General features: G+C 41.2%; 1 protein-coding gene across 1 annotated transcript; it reads left to right on the plus strand.

The window, feature by feature from the left end:
- Positions 1-1,326: 1,326 nt before the first annotated feature.
- Positions 1,327-15,621, plus strand: CDK1 (cyclin dependent kinase 1). The gene is made up of 8 exons (XM_007054835.4): positions 1,327-1,531; positions 4,601-4,656; positions 6,255-6,411; positions 8,659-8,782; positions 9,365-9,535; positions 10,369-10,532; positions 10,662-10,803; positions 15,239-15,621. The coding sequence occupies exons 2-8, from the start codon at positions 4,620-4,622 to the stop codon at positions 15,353-15,355; spliced, it is 912 nt and encodes a 303-aa protein (XP_007054897.1). The 5' UTR covers positions 1,327-1,531; positions 4,601-4,619; the 3' UTR covers positions 15,356-15,621.
- Positions 15,622-20,273: the final 4,652 nt, after the last annotated feature.

A 20,273-nucleotide genomic window follows, 5' to 3' on the forward strand; every position in this document is an offset into this window, starting at 1 on the left:
GGCATGGGGGACAGGAGCTGTAGGCACTGACAGTAAAAGCATAGAGTGACCTGCATGCAGGAGGGTTGGGGAGAGGCGCTAGCTGTGAGGGAACCACTCTGAGCCTGCAGGCAGCTGGGCCAAGGTCAACTCTATGTGGGAACCAAATGTGAGGTGCACACCTACAGCCAGCTATGTACTGGGGGGAAGGGCAGGAGCCATCTGTGTGCAGGGAAGGTAGGAATGAGAAGCTGGGCACTGAGGGCTAGCGCCAGCTGTGTGCATGTGGGAGGGGGCAGGAGCCAGCGGTGTGCAGAGGAGGTGAGCGGGAGAGTGGTGCTGTGGATGCTGACAAGAGCAGCAAGTGAGCCTGGAGCCCAGCTGCCAGATGCCCTATCCACCCAGGGGAAGTGCCACAGCAGGTTTGCCAAGCCCAGGCCTGTGTGAGGAGGGGAGAAGTTGGCTGTACATCTCATCTAGCAGCCAGCCCCCAGCCTCTGCCCTGCAACCTGGGGAGGACTCCCATGTCTCCGGTGGATATAAACCTTGGCAGAAATGGGGGTGAGGGGAGCACATGACCCACCCCACAAGTCACTTCTGCCTTTTAGGTTCCAAGACTAGCTGCTGCAAGAAGCAGTCATTATTGGTGTTTAGAAATTTTATCACTGCATCCTGTCCTGAGGTCACATGTTCCCAGACAATATGGAGATAGTTGAAATCCACCATTATTATTGGGTTTTCTGTTTTTGTAGCCTTTCTAATCTCCCTGAGCATTTTACAGCATGATGACCCTTGCAGCCCCTTCTGACCTTATGGTTCTATGTGCCAAAGGATGGTCTCATGAAAAGTACATAGATGGGTGCATCAGCCTAAACAGTCTGAAACCATTTTACTGAGTGACAATATTGTCCTACTTTAGGAGTGCTGCAAAGATAACTGATTGGGAGGTGTCAGATCCTGCACCGATGAGCATGAAAGAGGAGGGGGTCCAGGGAATATAGCTGGCATCTCTATTACTAGTTTGTTGCATTTATCTGGCCTATGACAGACGTGGAGGTGCTGTGATCATTCACATAAAGTACAAAAAGTCTGAGGTAAATTGATGATATCTCACTGAAACACCCAGGAAAATCCTTCATCGCAGGAAGGGCAGACTTTAAAGACTCTCTTTAAATAAAGCCCAAAGGAAGGAGCCTTGGCACCTGTAAGTGCTGGTGGAAGTACCAGTAAGACTTTCTTGAGTTTTGAAAGGACCCGCCCACATTACAATACCTGCTCCTCGCCTTCGTATTAGAAATCAGTGGGACGCTCAAAAGCATTTGCAGGTTGACGAGCCCGGCCGCGCTTCTCCCCGAAGACCGCCTTTCAGCTTGTGTTTGGCGCCTGCCCAGGCGTGCCTGCTGATTGGCCCCTTTGAATATCTCGACGCGACGCTATTGGTGGAGCGGGGGCGGCTTCGCGCGGTTAGTTCGAATCGGCCCCGCAGTGGCGCTTGCAGCGTCCTCTTACCGTGGCTCGGTGTGTGGGGTTGTTCTTGCAGCAAGGGAGGGAGGTGAGTGACCGAGCGGCTGCTCGAGCCCGGGCCCGCGGGGTGAGGCGAGGTGAGGCGCGGGGTCGGGGCCCGGGCCCAGGGCCCAGGGCGGCGAGGTGCGGGGGGGCTTGTACCGGGGGCTGTTTAGGAGGCAGGGCGCCTCTCCGCCTGGTGACTTGCCTGGGCAGAGGGGGCTTGAGCCGGCTCCTGGGCAGGAATCCGGGGGATCGGTCCCCCCCGTCCTGAGCGGGGGTGGGCAGTGGGGGAGGAAAGGGCCCCTCTCTCCCCGGCCCCCACCGGCAGGATGGCAGGCCGGAGACCGGGTGGCTGGCGCCGGGCCGCGCCAGGGCATCGCCTCTGTTTCCGTGCATTCAGAGCCAAGCAGCGAAGGAGCCGGCGGCGGCCCCTGGGGCGATGGGCACTGGCAGCTGTCTGGCAAGGGCAGCCGCTGGGTCCTCCTGTTTCATTTCAAGCCTCCTGTATCTCTGCCGTGCGGCCTTCCGGCGCCCGGCTCTTGCTCAGTTACGTGTTGCCTTCCCAGGGCTAATGGCAGAGGCAACTGTTGCTAAGAGTAGGAGCAAATTGCACGTCCGTTTCATATGTTAAATGCACCCATATTAATGGAGTGTAGCAGGAGGAGTGTGTTTAAAATTTTAAAATCCACTTGTTCTTTTGAAAGATGCTAAATCCCTGGCCTTACTTGTAACCACATCCGGCCAACGAGGCCCGGAAATTTTAACAGAAAATTAAGCTTTCTAGCTCAAACCATGCGAAGGTAAACAAACACCACAATCGCTGACAAATATACCAGTCACTAAGTGGAGCACCCTAAAACTAACACACTTCTGTCTGAACTCACTGCTAGTAGATAAAAAGTAATGACCAAATAATGTTAATTGACAGAGATTAGAAAGGGGAAATACTTTAGTTTGTCTTCTTTGAGCATTTGTTTATAGTCAGCTTCACTCTTTCCCTGCTCATAGAAAGCTTCTTGTGCGTGGTGTGTTTTTTCTAATACAACAGCACAGAAGAGCAAGAGTTAAATTAGGAAAATGTAAATAAAACCATAAACCGCACTGGGATTCCTGAGCAGGAATAGTATCTGAATGACTTCTTTAAACTGTCAGGTTGATACTGCATCTTAAAACACTTTCAGTTTTCATAATGTAACTGGTAACATTATTTTAAAACACTATATGAATGTTAATGTGATAACTTTGTATGAAAACACTGTAGGAATTCATGGCACATAGACACATGATGGAAAGGCCTCTGCCCCAAAGAGTTTTTCTTTTACTGTATTCTCATATGTTTGTAGTAAAATTGTCTTTGGGCAGAATTACTTATTTTTTTAACTCTTCTACCCTGCCTCCCCACCCCCTTTTTAAACCCAAATTAAAATGTTGGGTGATCAGGTTACCAACCTCATAGCCACCCCCAAGACATTCTTAAAAAAAAAAGTTTCTTCCTCTAGAAGACTTCAGAGAATGAGCCTGTCAAACTATGTAGAGATTTATTTTGTGAGCCCTTGAAATAACTTGTGTTAAGGGTGTACTATTACCACATCAGTTTGAAAACAATCTTCATTGTTGTAGTAAAGTTGTTTGAACAATACTCACCCATGGGTCTGATTCTCCTTCCCTTTCCTCCCTTCCCCATCTACAGATTTAACTGTTTACTTCTTTATCAAATTGTATCAAAGTAAATCAGGTAAATGCCAATAATGATACATTAAATTCTTTCCAAACTTAATGTCTCTGGTTAGCAGTGTCAGATGAAATGGATTGAGAAGTTGTACAGAAAATTATGTATGACATCTCCATCATGTGTTTAAACTTCTCCCAGTATCCTTGTCCCTAAGAATCTTCCTCCTCTACCTTCACCTTAGTCTAGGACAGTAGTGGTGCTTGAGGTTTTTACTATTGTGACTTTTCTTATCAATGCAAATATGTTCAGGGCCCCTCTTTACTGTGTATTAGAGAAAATATTCATATATCTCTATTGATTAAATGTCAGACTATTAAAGTATAAAGTACAGGTTCTTTACTGTGAGTGAATTTAATCACCTTGGGGACAAAGGAAGCAGGACCTTTGGGTGGGTACATGGTGGGGAGCACTCTTGGGGTGCATCCGATAGCTCACAAAAGCTTATGCTCAAATAAATTGGTTAGTCTCTAAGGTGCCACAAGTACTCCTTTTCTTTTTACTCTTGGGGCAGCCTCTCTTATGCTTCCCATTATTCCCTCTTCACTCCCAATATGTTTCGCTCTCCTCCCTACTGTTAAGGTTCCTGCCTCCTCTCTGTTCATTGTTTCTTCCTCCTGCTGGTGTCCAACCATTTCACTGCCCTTGGTGATAGCACTGCAAAGTGCTGTCAAATGCGAAGCAAAAAGAAAAAAATTGACAAAGTATAATGTCTATTTCCCACCCCCAACTATTTACATACCAAAAAATGCAATTTTTCTTCTATGAGGGGTCTCTGCCTATTTCCACTTGTGGTGTAAGCCTGTCCTCATGTCAGCAATCAAAAGAAACTAAGGGTCAATTGGGGGCCACTCTTCCATTTATATCTTCTGACCATGATGTGAGAGGAAGGGTGACAGACCCCTGTGGACACAGCTAGAAAATTCCAAACTCACAGCTCTCAAGTATGAATATGCAGAGGCAACACTCAAAGAACTATAGTTGTTTAACAGTAACTTCTTGTCTCACGATCACTGCGTCCCTGTTATGCACCTCCACCGCCTATCCTAAAGTCTTACACTGTTGTGAATGGTTAGAACCCTGAATAAACGCTGTTTTGGGGTTTTTTGCTTTGTCATGAAGGTGGAGGAGTGAATAGTAAGGGAAATGTCTTCCCTGCTACTTTGTCATAACTGAGTTGGATGAATCCAAGTTGAAGCAGGATACAAAGCTTATGTGCACATTCAGAACCTTCCCAAACTAATCTAATGTCTCACTATATAATATATATTGGTGTCCACGGACCAGCCATATATTCAATGGCTCCTTTGTATTCTGCGTTTAGGATAGCAACCACTTACCTCTCGTTTTGTTGTCTCTCCCCTCCCTTCCCCCACTCATTTCAAGGCAATCCTAACAAATAGCAATGGATGACTACACAAAGATAGAGAAGATTGGTGAAGGTGAGTAACACTTGCTCGATGATCCTTTCCACTATGTAATTTTACTTATCAATTTGTTAGACACTGAAGGAAGCTTATTCTGGAGCTATATCATGTCTTAGTACACTTAAGCTCCTGGATGAGTCTGTACAGAGCCACAAAGTGAGATCTGACCAGAAGAATCTGTGGCTCATCAAAATAAATGAGTGCACAAGTGCATTCAAGCATCTTTGTATGGTGCCAATGGATTAAGTGCAATCTTCTACCTGTGGTGTCAGTTGCCTGCATTCATGTTGAGGATTATCTGTGCGCATCTCAGATTGTATTCCACCCCTAACCCTGAGAAGAGTGGGAGGAGAACAGACTGTAGGCTTTGAGGTCTGCCCCTATACAGTTCAAGACCTTTTGGCTCCCTTAAAATTTGATGCATTGGTTGGGCCACAGATTGTGCTGTGGCATAAAAGCAGTTGTGTTCTGTTTACATTCTCTTCTGGGGGCACATGTAGAAGAGGAGTAGTATCAGTTTCTGGTATATCCTGGCTCTGGACTACATCCTGCCTGTGGAAGTAGTGTGATCTGATACCTTTCATTTAACTGTGAAGATGCTAAGTCAATGGCACTGCTTTGCAGAAGTAATGTTAGTCTATTGTAACGCACACACAATAGCACATTGCTGTGGAAGGAGATCACTTTTGTGCTGCGTATTGAGTTCCTCTGTGCAGGTATTATCCACATTCTTTGTGCTTTAGTTAAAGTTAGTTTAAGCAGTGAGAGATCACTTCATAAAGTAGAAGATTATATACTATCTTTCCATAAACTCCAGATTTTATGTTGACTTGAGATTTTGCACTAAGTTCTTTGGCCTAATGAGACTTTGCAACAAATTGTCTCTGGCCTTATGAGAGAGAATGGCTAAACCTAGAGTCTATTCACTTTTGTAAATCTGCTTGTTATGGGAAATCACTGTTGTAAAATACTTACATACTGTACTGTATGAAGTTATGAGCCTTCTGAAGTATTACATAAGCATATATGCAAAGGTCTTTTTAAAAATATGGGTTTGTTTTCCTGTTAAAGAATTTCAATCTTGTGTATCAGCTCCAATTTAAAAAGCAAAGATTTAAAAATGCTTCAAGAAAAGTATGAAAACAGGCCACCTTTTAACAATATCTCTTTGTACAACTTTCATTTTAGCATAACAAAGCTAACTTTATCAGGAACAAAAGTACAAAAATCCCAGTTTTAAAAAAAAACTAGCTTCCTCAAAATTCAGATATTCTCTATATGGCTCAGAATTTGATTTGTGGAAGTAATCCCAAAGTTTTAATCTGTCTTTCCCAGCTGCCAAAAACACCCCTTTTCTGGCCATTAATGGCACTATCCACTTCTGGCATGCAGCACATAAAACTTCACTGATAGCATAGATACAGAAAATGAAATACTAACCTTATCCAGATTGAAGTGTCTGGTTTCATTGCAGTGATTCTTTATGTAGAACAAAGCCTTGTTTCATCTGAAATGACTACACATGACTTGATCTGTTCTTAAAAGTTCACAGTGTGGTTTAGTGTGTGCCAACTTTTTTTTTTGTTTGTTTGTTTTTGTTTGTGTGTGGTCAGGTACCTATGGTGTTGTGTATAAGGGTCGACACAAATCCACAGGCCAGGTGGTTGCCATGAAGAAAATTCGACTAGAAAGTGAGGAAGAAGGTGTTCCCAGTACAGCAATCAGAGAAATTTCTTTACTAAAAGAGCTACACCATCCCAATATAGTCTGGTATGCATGCAATATTATCAGATTTAAGCCAATTTCTCTGTTGGGAAGGGCTCCCTCTCTCCTCTCATGTCAAATCTGATTATTAAACACTCTCAGTGAAAGAGGAGGGCCTTGCTTTTGCTTCAGGCTGAATTTCTCATAGCTACAAATCTTCCATACAGCCCCAGATAATGACTTTTTCCTCTGCACATCCTTATTACTTAGTGTCTTTCTGCTCTTCTTCCCACTCCCTCCTCCACCCACCGCTTTGGGAATCTTCCAAGATTCTCATTTGTCACTTTGGAATCTGTACAGCATAGCGATCCTTTTTCCAGCTAAATAGAAATGGATGTCAAAAGATAAAATTCATTATAGACAAGTGTAAAATATTTCACTTAAGAAGGAAAAATCAAATGCACAACTACAAAATGGGGAATAACTGGCTAAATGGTAGTACTGCTGCCAACGATTTGGGGGTTATAGTGGATCACGGATTGAATATGATGCAGTTGCAAAAAAGGCTCATATTCTGGGGTGTATTAACAGGAGTGTCATATGTAAGACACAGGATGTAATTGTCCTGCTTTACTTGGCACTGGGGAGGCCTTAGCTGGAATACTGTGTCCAGTTCTTGGTGCCACATTTTTAGGAAAGATGTGGACAAACTGGAGAGAGTCTAGAGGAGAGCAACAGAAATTATAAAAGGTTTACAAAATCTGACCTATGAGGAAAAGTTAAAATTAGGCTTTTTTTTTTTTTTTCTTGAGGGGAGTGGGGGGGAAACTGAGTGGGAACCTGATAAATCTTCAAGTATGATCAGGGTTGTTACAAACATGGTAGTGATAAATTGTTCTCCATGTCTACTGAAAGTAGGACAAGAAGTAATTGGCTTAATCTTCATCAAGGGAGATTTAGGTTCGGTATTAGGAAAAACTTTTATGACTATTAGTATAGTATGGAATACACATCCAAGGGCGACTGTGGAATCCTCATCATTGAAGGTTTTTAAGAATAGGTTAGACAAACACCTGTCAGGCTGTTTGGTCCTGCTTCAGTGCAAAGTGCTGAACTAGATGAATTTTTGAGGTCCCAGCCCTACATTTCTATGATTTTATGGCTCCCTTCTGGAATCAGTTTATGCTGTGTTATGCAGTGAGCCATGAGGATCTCCTGATACTTCAAAACTGCAAGTAACTTAACTGACCTGAGTGACTGATCACTAACATGGTTTTGCTTGAGTCCTGGCTGTCTGAAGGGTTTGCTTTGTTTTTGCGGCCGATATTTTAAAATATATATCTGTTTGATAGTGCACTTTCATAATTAGTACAAATCTGAGAGCTGTAATTAAAATTTTGGGTATTGGAAATCTTTGAATTTATAGTAGAATTGCTTGGCCTTAGAAAACCATTTAATATATTTTGCCTCTAAAATATTCACTTACTCCTCATCGGGTATTCAGATCCTATTTGGCTTAACTGGGGCTTTAGTTGATAGAGATGCTCACCAGTTAAGATTAAAGATGTCTTTGTCTTGTGTGTAGGTTCAAATCACAATCCACATCTTGTTTTCTTATTTGGAAGGGGAGCATAAAAACCGCTAAATTACAAGTCCTATTTTAGGTTCCAATCTTTCACTGAGCTGTCCACATGTAGACCACTTCTCTCACATGGAGTACCACTGAAATAGGAGTCTGCTTACGTAGAGCTCAGTGAGATTGGGCCCATAATATAGTTATTTAGGCACTGATCAAACTCCTATGGAAGTAATTGTCTTCAGTGGAAGTTAGATAGGGCCTTTACTTATTTTCAGAAGTTTCACTAGTACCTTGTTTGCCATTTTTAAAAAGAGAGCCCCGTCCTTTTTTTGAGTGCATCTGCTTCCCAGAATCTTTTTCTGGATGATGATAGAGCACTGTTCCCTCCTGCCTAGCAGATTGAATTCTTAGTTTCATGTTGGCCTGGCACTACCAGTTTCATTAATAACTTCACATGTGCCTGATCTCTCAAATTGCACTGAATCTCATTGCTTGACAATACTGCTGAGAGGCTAAATAACCTTGACTCATGCCAGCTCAGATGAAAGCCAAGAGAAAACCAGTGACTTTGTGACAATGTGGAGGAATAGCCTCAGCTGGGGAAGTGCTAAGCAATTCTAAGCTTTGAGATTCTTGGAAAAGTGCTTGAGCAGTAATGTCAGCTTGCATCTGTGTAAGGCTTTCAGGGGAGGTGTAGTATTGAGTTAATGTATCATAGATATATTTTTCATTAGTCTTCAGGATGTGCTTATGCAAGATTCAAGACTGTACCTCATCTTTGAATTCCTTTCTATGGATCTCAAAAAATATTTGGACTCTATTCCATCTGGCCAGTATGTAGATTCCATGCTTGTTAAGGTAAGGAGTCAATATAGTAACTATCGGTGTCACTATAAACTTCATCTTGTATTTTAAAGATATATATGGAAAGAGCAAACTGTGAAATCTGCCATGCTGGAAACATCTGTTTTGTTTCTTTGTTTGTTTTTTTTTAAATAATACTTCAAACTGCATGACTGCTTTTGATGTTTCTTTCCTTTCACCCCTAAGGAGGGGAGACTTGGGAACAATTTGCTGGTATCATTAAGGAATGGACCTTCTGAATCTTAAATCTGACATTCTTTGTCTAGTGCACCCTCAAATTTTTTTAGATGTATTTCAAAACCTAAAAATGACTTAGTTCTAATACAAGCATTTGAATAATGGACAACTCTGTTACATATCTTTTTTGCATTAATCATAACAATGTTGCCTTCATGAAGAGAATTGTGTAAAGTTTACTTACTGTTTACAACGTTATGGCTCTTAGCTGACCATTTCTATAGTATGTCAACTCTAGTGGCAGATCTGACATAAGCAAATAGTGCCACATGATGCAGAACAGTAGTTTGCAGTAAAGCTAATTTTATTTTTTTCCCTTCTCTTATTTCACTCCTGCAGAGTTACCTATACCAAATCCTGCAAGGTATTGTATTCTGTCATTCAAGAAGGGTTCTGCACAGAGACTTAAAGCCTCAAAACTTGTTAATAGATGATAAAGGAGTAATTAAATTAGCAGATTTTGGACTGGCCAGAGCCTTTGGGATCCCTGTCCGGGTATATACACATGAAGTAAGTGAATTGCAGTGTTTTTTTCCCATAAGTGACACAACGAGGGTTCGTAGGCACTATGATAATGCGTATAATAAATAACTCACATTCCAGTTACTCTCTCTTCATTAATAGCTTCTTTGACGAAATGCTAACTGCTAATATGAAGTAGCTAAAAGGATACTGTTTACTAAGAAAAGAATTATTCTGAAAACTTTATCTTAACATTACATTTCAAAAAGATGACTATAGCAGTGAGACTACTTTTTCAATTTCAATTTGTGCATTTGACAGTGGCAGCTTCACTGTAGTCATTTCTCTTTTACTCTGATAGACACGTTTTGATAAGCGTGACAACAGTGTGGTTGTAATAAAATGGTAGGTTGAGGGATGAATCTTGAGAGTAGGTGGTACTTATAACTTTTAAACTGACTTTTTCAAGTTTATTTTTTCCACTTACTCTGAGGTGCTCTGAACTACATCATCTAAAAAAACTCCCATTGGAATCAATGGGAGTTCTGCCATGGATCATAACAAACATACAGAGCGTGACTTTCTGTCAAAATGCTAACAAAAATAGTTAAATTTGTTTGTTCCTGGCTGTTAAACATACAAACATATCCAGTCCTCAAAGAGAGCAGGGTGTAATTACTGCAGATAGTGCTATTCCAAATAAATCAATAGGTTCCACTTGTAGTAGTTAATTGGCAACAGTTCTGGTTATATTTTATTAAAAGAATTAATATATTTGGAACAATTTTCCCACTGGAAGATGAAGAGCCATACTTTTATACAACCAGCTAGAAGATTTAATGCAACTATAAATTACAAATAAGAATTTCCTTGTGCAATAGGTAGTGACACTGTGGTACAGATCTCCAGAGGTGTTGCTAGGATCTGCTCGTTACTCAACTCCTGTAGATATCTGGAGCATAGGTACCATATTTGCTGAAATAGCAACTAAGAAACCACTCTTTCATGGAGACTCTGAAATTGATCAACTCTTCAGAATCTTCAGGTATTTAAGACAAAATTTTTGCTAAATACATAGTAATGCAAAGAATGCTTTATGAAGCTATACTCTGCATAACATTCTAATACAATTGCTCGAATACAAATTATCAGCTCTTTGCTTATTCTTTTGTAGAGCTTTAGGGACACCCAACAATGAGGTGTGGCCCGAAGTGGAATCCTTGCAAGACTATAAGAACACATTCCCCAAGTGGAAACCTGGCAGTCTGGCGTCTCACGTCAAAAACCTAGATGAAGATGGACTAGATTTACTCTCTGTAAGTGGCCTTTTCTTCTAAGTATCTTCTCAAGGAGGCTATTGGGGGTTAAAAGTACCTGGTGTCTTCTAAGGTATCTAAAACCAACTTAATCCATCTTGGTATAACTATAATGCAAAGGTGCTTAAATTCTGCAATAGTAAAGGCCGTGCAGGCAGCTTGCTGGGAGTTTAGTAACTGTGCCTAATTAACATATTTATCCATTCTGCTTCCTTGATGGATAGCAAACTTTGGTCTCTGGACTATTAGAATAATCACTTGATCTCACCTTCATAGCTATAGGTAAGCAAGAGGGCAGCCAGAGCTTGTTTTATATTAGTGAGTCAGAGAGGCAACTTAAACCTGAGGTTTTAAATACTTGTCATTGAAGACTACATGGCTCTTCCGGGCTATACATTGAATTCCTAGTTTCTTGGCCAAATTATAGTTTGTTATAGCATTCTATTTATCCTGAGTCATCCTTTAGCTTGGACTTTTTTGAATAAGATCTATTGAGTGTTTTGTATGCACTCTTACCTCTGGGCCAAAAGATTCAGCTTCTCTGCCATGGTTGGACTTGTTCAGCTCTTTACACAACAAGAGGAATTCATAGCAACCTTGCATTCCGATCTTGCAAAGTAAGCTGGGGCCACCCTGGTCATTAGTTGGATGGTAATCAGGTGTGTTAGCGATGTACCTGCTTTATCTGATTGCACTTTTAAAGTTATATTGAACCAATGTTTGGTTTGTGGAATTGTACTGCTGGAATTGTCTTTTTTTTTTTTTTTTTTTTTTTTTTTAAGTAAAATTCAAAACCATTTGTACATTTCAAAACCAGTTCCTCAGTTTGTCATACTTAGAACTGCAAGCCCAACCCTTCCCCTACTCTTTACAATCTGTAAAACACTGGATTAAATTTGGGGCGGGGTGGGAGAATCCTGCCTTTCTACTTTTTTCATATGGAAAATATCAGGTTTTCATTTGCCTCTTTGGAGGGCCTTAGCAAAATCTTTAGAAATCAATAATGCTGTAACCTAGGATTATTGGACAGCCTTAGACTTGGCATCCTTTATTCCCTTAGTGGGGATGAAAGGCTGCAGCTCAGGTTGCAGCCCTGTGTGATGTAACTATTCATAGCCTTCTGGGATTTTTCTGTGGCTCTCTAACAAAGAAGGGAGGGAAGACCTGCATTTCAAATGTGGGGTGTGGGGGAAAAAGTGCCAACTTTTTCCTGAATCTTGAGACGTTGATCTCAATACCTCTGTGGAACAACACAGCACTTGGCAGTGGTAGTGTGTAGTTCATCTACAAATCCCTACTGTAGATTCGCTTCACCAGTGCAGCTTAAGTTGATATGAAGGCCTCGGTCTTCCCTCACTTTTTTTAGGATGACCTGTGACCACAAAAACATTAAATGAAAGAGTAAGGGTGATGAATCTTTAACAAGGTCTTCCTTTCTCTGTAATCTCACTAATAAGAGTTTTTAAAAATCCCTCTCTTGTGTGATCAGTATTTAACTAGTTCTGCAGTCATCAGTCTTCCAGCTTAAAGAGTACCCAGACTTCTAATGTAAAACAAGCAGAACTTATAATAACGGAGGGGTGGCCAGGCCAAATTGAGTGAGTGGCGTTGTGACCTGGCGCATGGGGTTGCAGACTCTTCAATGCTGGGATTGAAAAATACTGCCCTGAAAACTTTGTGGATATTAATGTATGTGTTAAAAGGTTTCCTAGCCTATACATAGTTAGACAACAGGATCAAAGCACTAATTTTCTTTAAAACACAAACCCCTTGATTGGAATGAAAGTACTGATGGCCCCAGTTCCATCTAGATTACACTGGAAAGTCCCAATCACAGAGGGGGAGGAAAGCTCCAAATCTAAAAAGAGAAAAGTTTGGGGGGTCATGAGTCAAAAAAGGTTGAACCTGTGCGCTGGCATAAGGAAGCAAAATAGGGCACAAACCAATACTTTGTTGACAGTGACAATCTTTAATACGTGAGAATCTAAAACACATCATAAAGCAGAAACCTTTTTTGTTACATAATTTGTGTACATATATTTGTGCAGATTTATAAAATGCCTATCGAGCTGGCTCCCTCACTACCTTGTGTGTCAAGACTATAGGACACGTATTTCACAGTGGAGAATTTTGTTAACAAATAATCCAACAGTGATCTCCATTTCATAAATCAACCAACAGTGTCAATAGATAAAGAATCTGAAATCCAAATTTAGCTCAGATTTCAGGCACTCATATCTGCAAAATGTAGCTTGCTAAGATAAAGCCATACGTTAAACTAGGATATGAAGATGGAAATGTTTCTAGTCTTAATCACTTCCCTGATCATATTCAACTTCCCTTATCAGAAGTAAAAAGGGATATGTTAATGATATCTAATAAAGCAAAATTGTCTAAGTTTGGAGTCATACCAGGACAAAAGCAAATTTTTCATCAATTAAAGTTACACAAAAAAGACAGTTAAATTTCTTTTAACAGTCACTGGTCAAAACTCAACAGACAGGACGATTCTACTTGAAAGATAGCAGCACAGAGTGTAAAATTGTCTGAGAGGTTCCTGTATCTCAGAAGTTAACTGGCGGTGCCTTCCAATATGGCTTTCATATCTGAGTTACATATTTGGGCAGTCAGCACTTCAAGGCTTGTAAGGCTTTCTGGTAGCTAACTTATAGATTTAATAGTAGTGCTACATGCAGTGCAACCTCAGAGTTACAAAATGACCAGTCAACCACACATCTCATTTGGAACCAGAAGTACGCAATCGGGCAGGAGCAGAGACACCCCCCACCCCTTCCCCCCTAAAACAAGCAAGTACAGTACAGTACTGTGTTAAATGTAAACTACTAAATAAGGACAAGATTAAAAAAAGACTTGACAAGGTAAGGAAACTATTTCTGTACTTGTTTCATTTAAATTAACCTGGATAAAAGCAGCATTTTTCTTCTGCATAGTAAAGTTTCAAATCTGTATTAAGTCAATGTTCAGTTGTAAACTTTTGAAAGAACAACCATAAAGTTTTGTTCAGAGTTACAAATGTTTCAGAGTTATGAACAACCTCCATTCCCAAGGTGTCTGTAACTCTGAGGTTCTACTGTAGATGTTTTTCCCATAAGTACATCAACTCCCAAAATTAACTAATATAGTTGTGAGTGTTCATTAGAAAACCCTATTTTTCAGGGATCTAACTGAGCTGTAACATGTTATTTAGGACTAAAATGTGATACACAAGTTCTAAAGCCAGAAGCAATATTTACTTTTCTATTTTATAGAACTGTTTAGCCAAATGAAGTTCAGGGCTTGGAAATTCAAAGTGGGAGACCTCCCAGTAGAGACAATGATTACATTTTAAAAATATTCAAGGACTTGCTATTTTGTAGTAGGTACCTTGACCCTCCATTATCCCTCTGCCCACCTTCCAGAATCTGAATTGGCTCTTTTGAGGCAATGCTCCTTGTCTTCCTTGGTAACTTGGAGAGAGAGGGAAGTCGGGAGGATTTGGAGGGAAGAGGTAAGTGGAGCTCTGGGAGTTCCCTATCAAAAGCATACCTTTTAACTGAAAAGAGGTTACAGCAAAGGAAAGGCCCATGCCCTGCTTGTCTTAGTTTTGGGACTGACATACCATGGAGTTGTCCCGCTGAGTTTAAGTTTTTAATCTAACATAAATGGTTCCTTATGTGGCCTAGAAGGCCCTTGAATGCCATAGTAACTAAAATGATTCCTTTTCTCTTTAGTACTAAAAGTGTGGGGAGACTAATAATACACTGTATGTAACATCTGTGCTGAATCTTTCATCTTTGTTCTGTGGGAGCAAAATCTTGCCGTTTTAAGCTGTTTACAAAAAATCCCTGGTCTGTCTTAACCCCATCTACATTGAACACACTTGCATACCTCTCAAACTGGGTTTCACATTTAACTGCTCACTCATGTGCACAAATACAAACTATTTTATATGTATTAGTGCAAACATTGACTGTCAAACTGTCATCTTCACATCTGTTTAAGATAACTGAATTTAGGGAAACAAATATTAACTATTGTGCCTCTTCATGCACTTCTTAAAAAGCGTGGAATACTTGATGATATTCTGCGGGGTGTTAATTCTGCACTATCAGGAAACTAAAACTAAGGCAAAGGCTGCCATGAGGTACCCAGAGTTACTTTTAAAAGCATGCCTAATGCAAACAGGTGAACTACCAAACATAGTGGCTTGGTTACTAAACCAGAGGGCAAATGAATGCATTTGTCTCATATTTTGAAGTTCTAAGAATTGCTGTATTTGAGATGTAGGTTGAAATACCTTTTAAATGAAGCTTCTTAGTTAAAGTGAGCTTGGAAGTCATTGCATATAGGAGAACTCCTTTTTCTATTTTATTAAAGTATTGGCAGATGAAGCTCAACCTTGCTTTATAAGTAACTAAATGATTTTTATCCCCAGAAAATGTTAATTTATGATCCTGCAAAAAGAATCTCTGGCAAAATGGCCTTGAACCATCCATACTTTGATGACTTGGACAAATCCAATCTTCCAGCCAATCAGATTAAGAAATTCTAATTCACCATTGGACTAAATCCACCTGAGTGGTCTGAGCAAAATAATTAATCGTGACATTTTTACTATTGAGTCTGTCTGATTTTTTTGTTTTTGTATGTGTCTGTCCTTTCTGCTCTAAAATTGCAGCTGTATTTAGCGTGTCCTGGTTTAAATATTAAATGTAAATAAATATTAACCTATTATTAGTGCTGAATTTAAATACAATGCAAATCTTGCTGCTATTAATGCAGTCCACTGTTTCTACAAATAAAGCTTTAAATCCTCCACTCTTTTGCTGGATTCTTTCTGAACCACAGATGGGGGAGTACCCAAATGTGAAATCTCAAGATATTACAATTCTGTTGCTTTGCTCCTCATTCATTACTAGTGAGGTGGTACCCCACATAAGGAATTCAGAGGTAGGCCAGTGCTGTTGCTGGAGTCTCCAGGACCATACTGTGCCCTTCAGCTCAGGCAACCAGATTTTCTGCCTCCAGTAGTTGAACAAATTGGCACTTAATTTCTTCTGACCATTTTGTTTTAAAACCTTCATTTTTTTTTGGTTTTGGGCAGTCGTGACTTCTCCTCTGCTATCTACCCAATGCAAAAGTGGTGATTTCAACTATATGGATGTGGTGCTGCACAACTTCTCTGTCAGACTCCTCCATCCCCACTCTGGCAGTGCAAAGCTGTCCTACAGGCACCTGGCTTAAATCTCAGCCTTATGTCCTGGAGACATATTCCCTATGTGAGGCAACATTTACAAGCTCTACAGAAAGTGAATTATGACTAGCATGTTCCCAGCCAAACCTCTCACTGCCAGGATACAGAGCTCAGTCAGACTAGCATGTCAGGTCTCCACCCTAGCCTGAAGTGCCAAGTCTCCAATACAGAAAAGCCTGATCAGGAGCTTCTGAGATTTCAGGGGGAAAGTCTGAAGATGAGAAATCTATCTAGCCAACTTAGGGGCCCTGTTCCCTCTCCTCTGTGGAATGGAGAGGGAAATCCCCCTTAAACTAAAGGACCTGGACACTCCCCCCCCCTCCCGCAACTGAAGTGGGTCCTCAGCTCTCTCTGGAAAGAAGCAGAGCTCCTATACAGCTCTCCTTCCTCCCAACATGAATCCCCAGATTCTCATGATACTCAGAGGTAAGTCTTACAAACTCCAGAGACTCTGGGTCCAAAAAGGCAAAAGAAATTACTAATTCCTGCCGTGTGAATGTATTGTTGAACACAGAGTGAAAAATAAGATATTGAACCCCTTCTCCTTTGCCTCTTTCCCCCTGGGGAGTTCTGGACCGTTTCTCCTATACAGAGGCTCCTGCAGCGTTTGTATCCAAGGGCTTGTCTTCACTACCACATTATATCCGCACAGCTGTATAGATGCAGTAAGGTGCGCTGTGCTGATGGGAGAGTGCTCTCCAATCAGCTTAATTACTCCACCTCAAGGAGAGGCGGACGTTGTGTTGGTGGGAGAGCATCTCCTGACATAACGTACAGACACCGCTTTAAGTCAATCTAATTTACATCACTTAGGGGAGTGGCTTTTTCACACTTGATGTAAGTTAGATTGACTTAAGTGGTAGTGTAGACAAGCTCACAGTTACTGCCCTTCTGTAAGCCTTCACTCCTGTGCAAGCCTGCCTCAGCTTGCAGGTGTAGTCTAATGGGGATTGTGCTTGTCTGGTTTTCAGCCCAAAGACCCTTACTCTGGCAGGGCAAAGGGCTCTATTCTGAAAGATGAGGGGGTTTCCTGCTCCAAAGGCTGGCTCCACATTAAAGCCTTATGAGCACTTCAGGAAGATTGTGACCAGAACAGGTACATGAAGATTCCACTCCCCATGAAGCTGCATCCTCAAGGGATTACAGTGAGGTAAGTGAGAAATTCTTTTATATGTTCAAAATGATTCTAACCTACCGAGTAAAACCTCAAGTGATATTAGGTTGCTCCTCTACTACTTGTGTGCTAGCCAGCCTTTGTGGGGAAGGGGCGGGGCAGGTAGCCTTTCATTCTCCTGGGGACCTCTAGCAAGCTACTGCCACAGTCAAGGTGTGTACCAGTACCCCTTCTCTGTGTGGTCCCCAGGACTGGATGAATAGTATATTAACTCCCTTGCATAAACAGCCAGGGGAAGCAGTACTATCGCTCACAAAATCCTACGAGACTTTTCTAGGACGGGATGTTAGTGCCTTGCAAGGAAGTCATTACATGTTCCCTTTCAAGCATTATTAGATACATGTTTTCCCATCAGTGCCTCCTTTTGATGGTGTCATAAGATCCAAATGAGGACATCTGATTAATCCAAATGTTAAACTAAAATGTTCATATAAAAACAAACTTAATCCTGGTGCAGCAGTAATTCCCAGTGAAAGATGGTCCCCTTCAGAAGGTAACTTCCTTCCAAAAGACCCAGTGATGACAGTACATGCCAATGTCAAAGCCTCCTCTATAGCCTTTCAGACCAAATGTTATTCATATAGTCCCAGTCTACACTTAATGTTTAAATTGAGCCTAGCTCTGTTGCTCAGGGATGTAAAAAAATTCACACCACAAGCACTGTAGTTCAGCTGACCTAATCCCTTGTATAAATATGGCTAGGTTGCCGGAAGAATTTTTCCTTGCGTCTAGCTATCACTGCTTGGAGAGGTGGATTATCTACGTCAATGGAAAAACCCCTTCCATCAATATAAGAAGTATCTACGCTCCATTGTTACAGCAGTATAGCTGCTCGTAGACACTCCCATATTTAGCAAGGACAGCCTACTTTGTGGTTCCTTATTCTTAGTTGGGAGGCAGCTGTCTTGTGTGACCAAGAGAGAACCCCCTTGATGTGATGTGTGACAAACAATAGATTCTAACTTGGCTAAAAGGAAACAATGGTACACTCAAGAATGTTTATCCTAAATGGATGTCTAATGCATCCATATTTACATGTGAGGAGTTGTTGGTGTGAAACATTTGAAAAGGCCTCAACCCTCACTGCCAAAGACAGCGTAACAGTTCAGGCATATCCATGAAGGGACTATCCCTCTGGCGGAAGGAAAAATCTGGAACAGAGGACTCCAAGGAAATCTTGATTAATTTTTTCTTTAAACCAACAAGATTCTTAGTATGAGAGAGAGACAAAAAGCATTCTGGCATAAGAGCTTGCAATTTTTGTACAAGACTCTTCCTTCTCTGCCCCTGTCTCAAGTGGCTGGGAGTAGTCCCAGCAAGGCACAAGGTTGCACATTGCCCATGCATAGACAACATGCTAATCAGTACCCGGTCAAAAGAAACAGGACATAACTTGAGAGCTGCTGTAAGGATTTATACCCACCTGTTCTTCAAAATCAAAGAGAGTTTTTGATTCCAATTGCTCACCAAGAAGTCAAAACAGACATAGCTGTGACTATAATTTTACCATAATGGTAAAGATTTAAAGCTCCAAAATTTCATTGCATCACTCATTTCTTGAGTGATCCCCAGTAGCCAGTTATCTCCAAGGGCAAGGAGTGCTGGTGCCATGCATCAGCTTTCATCCCCATGTGGGGTTCTTAAAATGCACCTGCAGGAATTCCTTGAGTTCATAGAGCCATACACATGATGCAATGCAAAATTACATATCATTCTCAGATCACATCTGAATGCCCTTTTGTGGGCAGGTAAATACAAACAACCCAACTTTCATTTCCCCCCTTGCATATTTTCTATGGAAACAAGTATACTTGGACAACAAATTTCCAAAATCTCATTGTACACATCCTTTTAGTTCATTTTGACACTTCTATCAGAGTGTTTCTTTAAAAAAGAACACCAAAACATAAAATTCACAGATGTGGGCATTAGGGGAGCAGAATGCTGGTCCAGTGAGTCCAGTACCCTCTCTATAGCAATGACCAGTAGCAGTTATATCAGTGGAAGGTGCAACAAACTAACTAGTAGGCAATTATGGCACTCGGAGGCAGTCTTCCTACCATTGAGGCATGACTGTCTTATATCCCTTCCAAAGTAACCAGAGATCAAAAGTCCTTAGCAATGCAAATAATGTCCTGGGTGGAGAAGAATCTGCTATCTTTCAAGACAATTCACATAAAGGATACAGAAAAGAGGGAAAGGGACAGCTGAAGTCCTCCTAGTATTCCACTGGCCCAGAAGGTACTTTGGACTTGCTAAACAGCCAAGAATCCCACCTTGTACCTGCAGGAATCTCCAGCCCTCTTGAAGCAATAACTCCTTATTTCAGACCAGGAACACCTACAGCTAATAGCATGGGTATAAGAAAAGAAGCATGGATTCTCCATTAGCTTTGGATGCAGTTTGGTTTCCAGACAGAACTTAAGGCTATTTCATTCATTGATCGGATCCAATTTATGTTTCCAGTGTTAAGGGAACCAGAAAGCTCTTTGAGGTAGGGACTACCCTTGTTATTTGTGTAGAACCCAGCACAATGGGGCCCTGAACTCTTACTTGCTATTGTGTTATAATAATAATCCCCAAGTTCTGCTGATTGCAGCTACACTAGAGTTTCTCCAGGAGGTTTAGTTGGAATCCTACAACTAAGCACCTTGGAAATGTGAGTACTAGCCATAATGACGTTTTCATAAAAATGTAGGGCTAGAAGGGACCTCAAGAAGTCAACAAGTCCAGCATCCTGTGGTCTTTACTTTACAGTCAAGTAAACCTAGACCATCCCTGACTGATGTTTTCCAACCTGTTCTTAAAAACTTCCAGTGATGGGGATTCCACAAGCTCCATTAAAAGCCTATTCCAGAGCATGCCTATCCTTACAGTTAGTTAGAAAGTTTTTCTTGATAGCTGCTCTAAATCTCTCCGTGTAGATTACGCTCATTACTACTTGTGCTATCTTCAGTGGACATGGAGAACAATTGATGAGTCCTCTTTGTAACCGCTATGAACATATTTGAAAACTGTTATCAGGTTCCCCCCCCCGCATCC

This window comes from Chelonia mydas, chromosome 7 (assembly GCF_015237465.2).
Source record: "Chelonia mydas isolate rCheMyd1 chromosome 7, rCheMyd1.pri.v2, whole genome shotgun sequence".
Lineage (NCBI taxonomy): Eukaryota > Metazoa > Chordata > Testudines > Cheloniidae > Chelonia > Chelonia mydas.

Coding starts and splice junctions, on each gene's coding strand:
- CDK1 (XM_007054835.4), top strand. CDS start 4,620: ATGGATGACTACACAAAGATAGAGAAGATTGGTGAAG. Junction 4,657..6,254: donor GATAGAGAAGATTGGTGAAG/GTGAGTAACACT, acceptor GTGTGTGGTCAG/GTACCTATGGTGTTGTGTAT. Junction 9,536..10,368: donor TCCGGGTATATACACATGAA/GTAAGTGAATTG, acceptor CTTGTGCAATAG/GTAGTGACACTGTGGTACAG.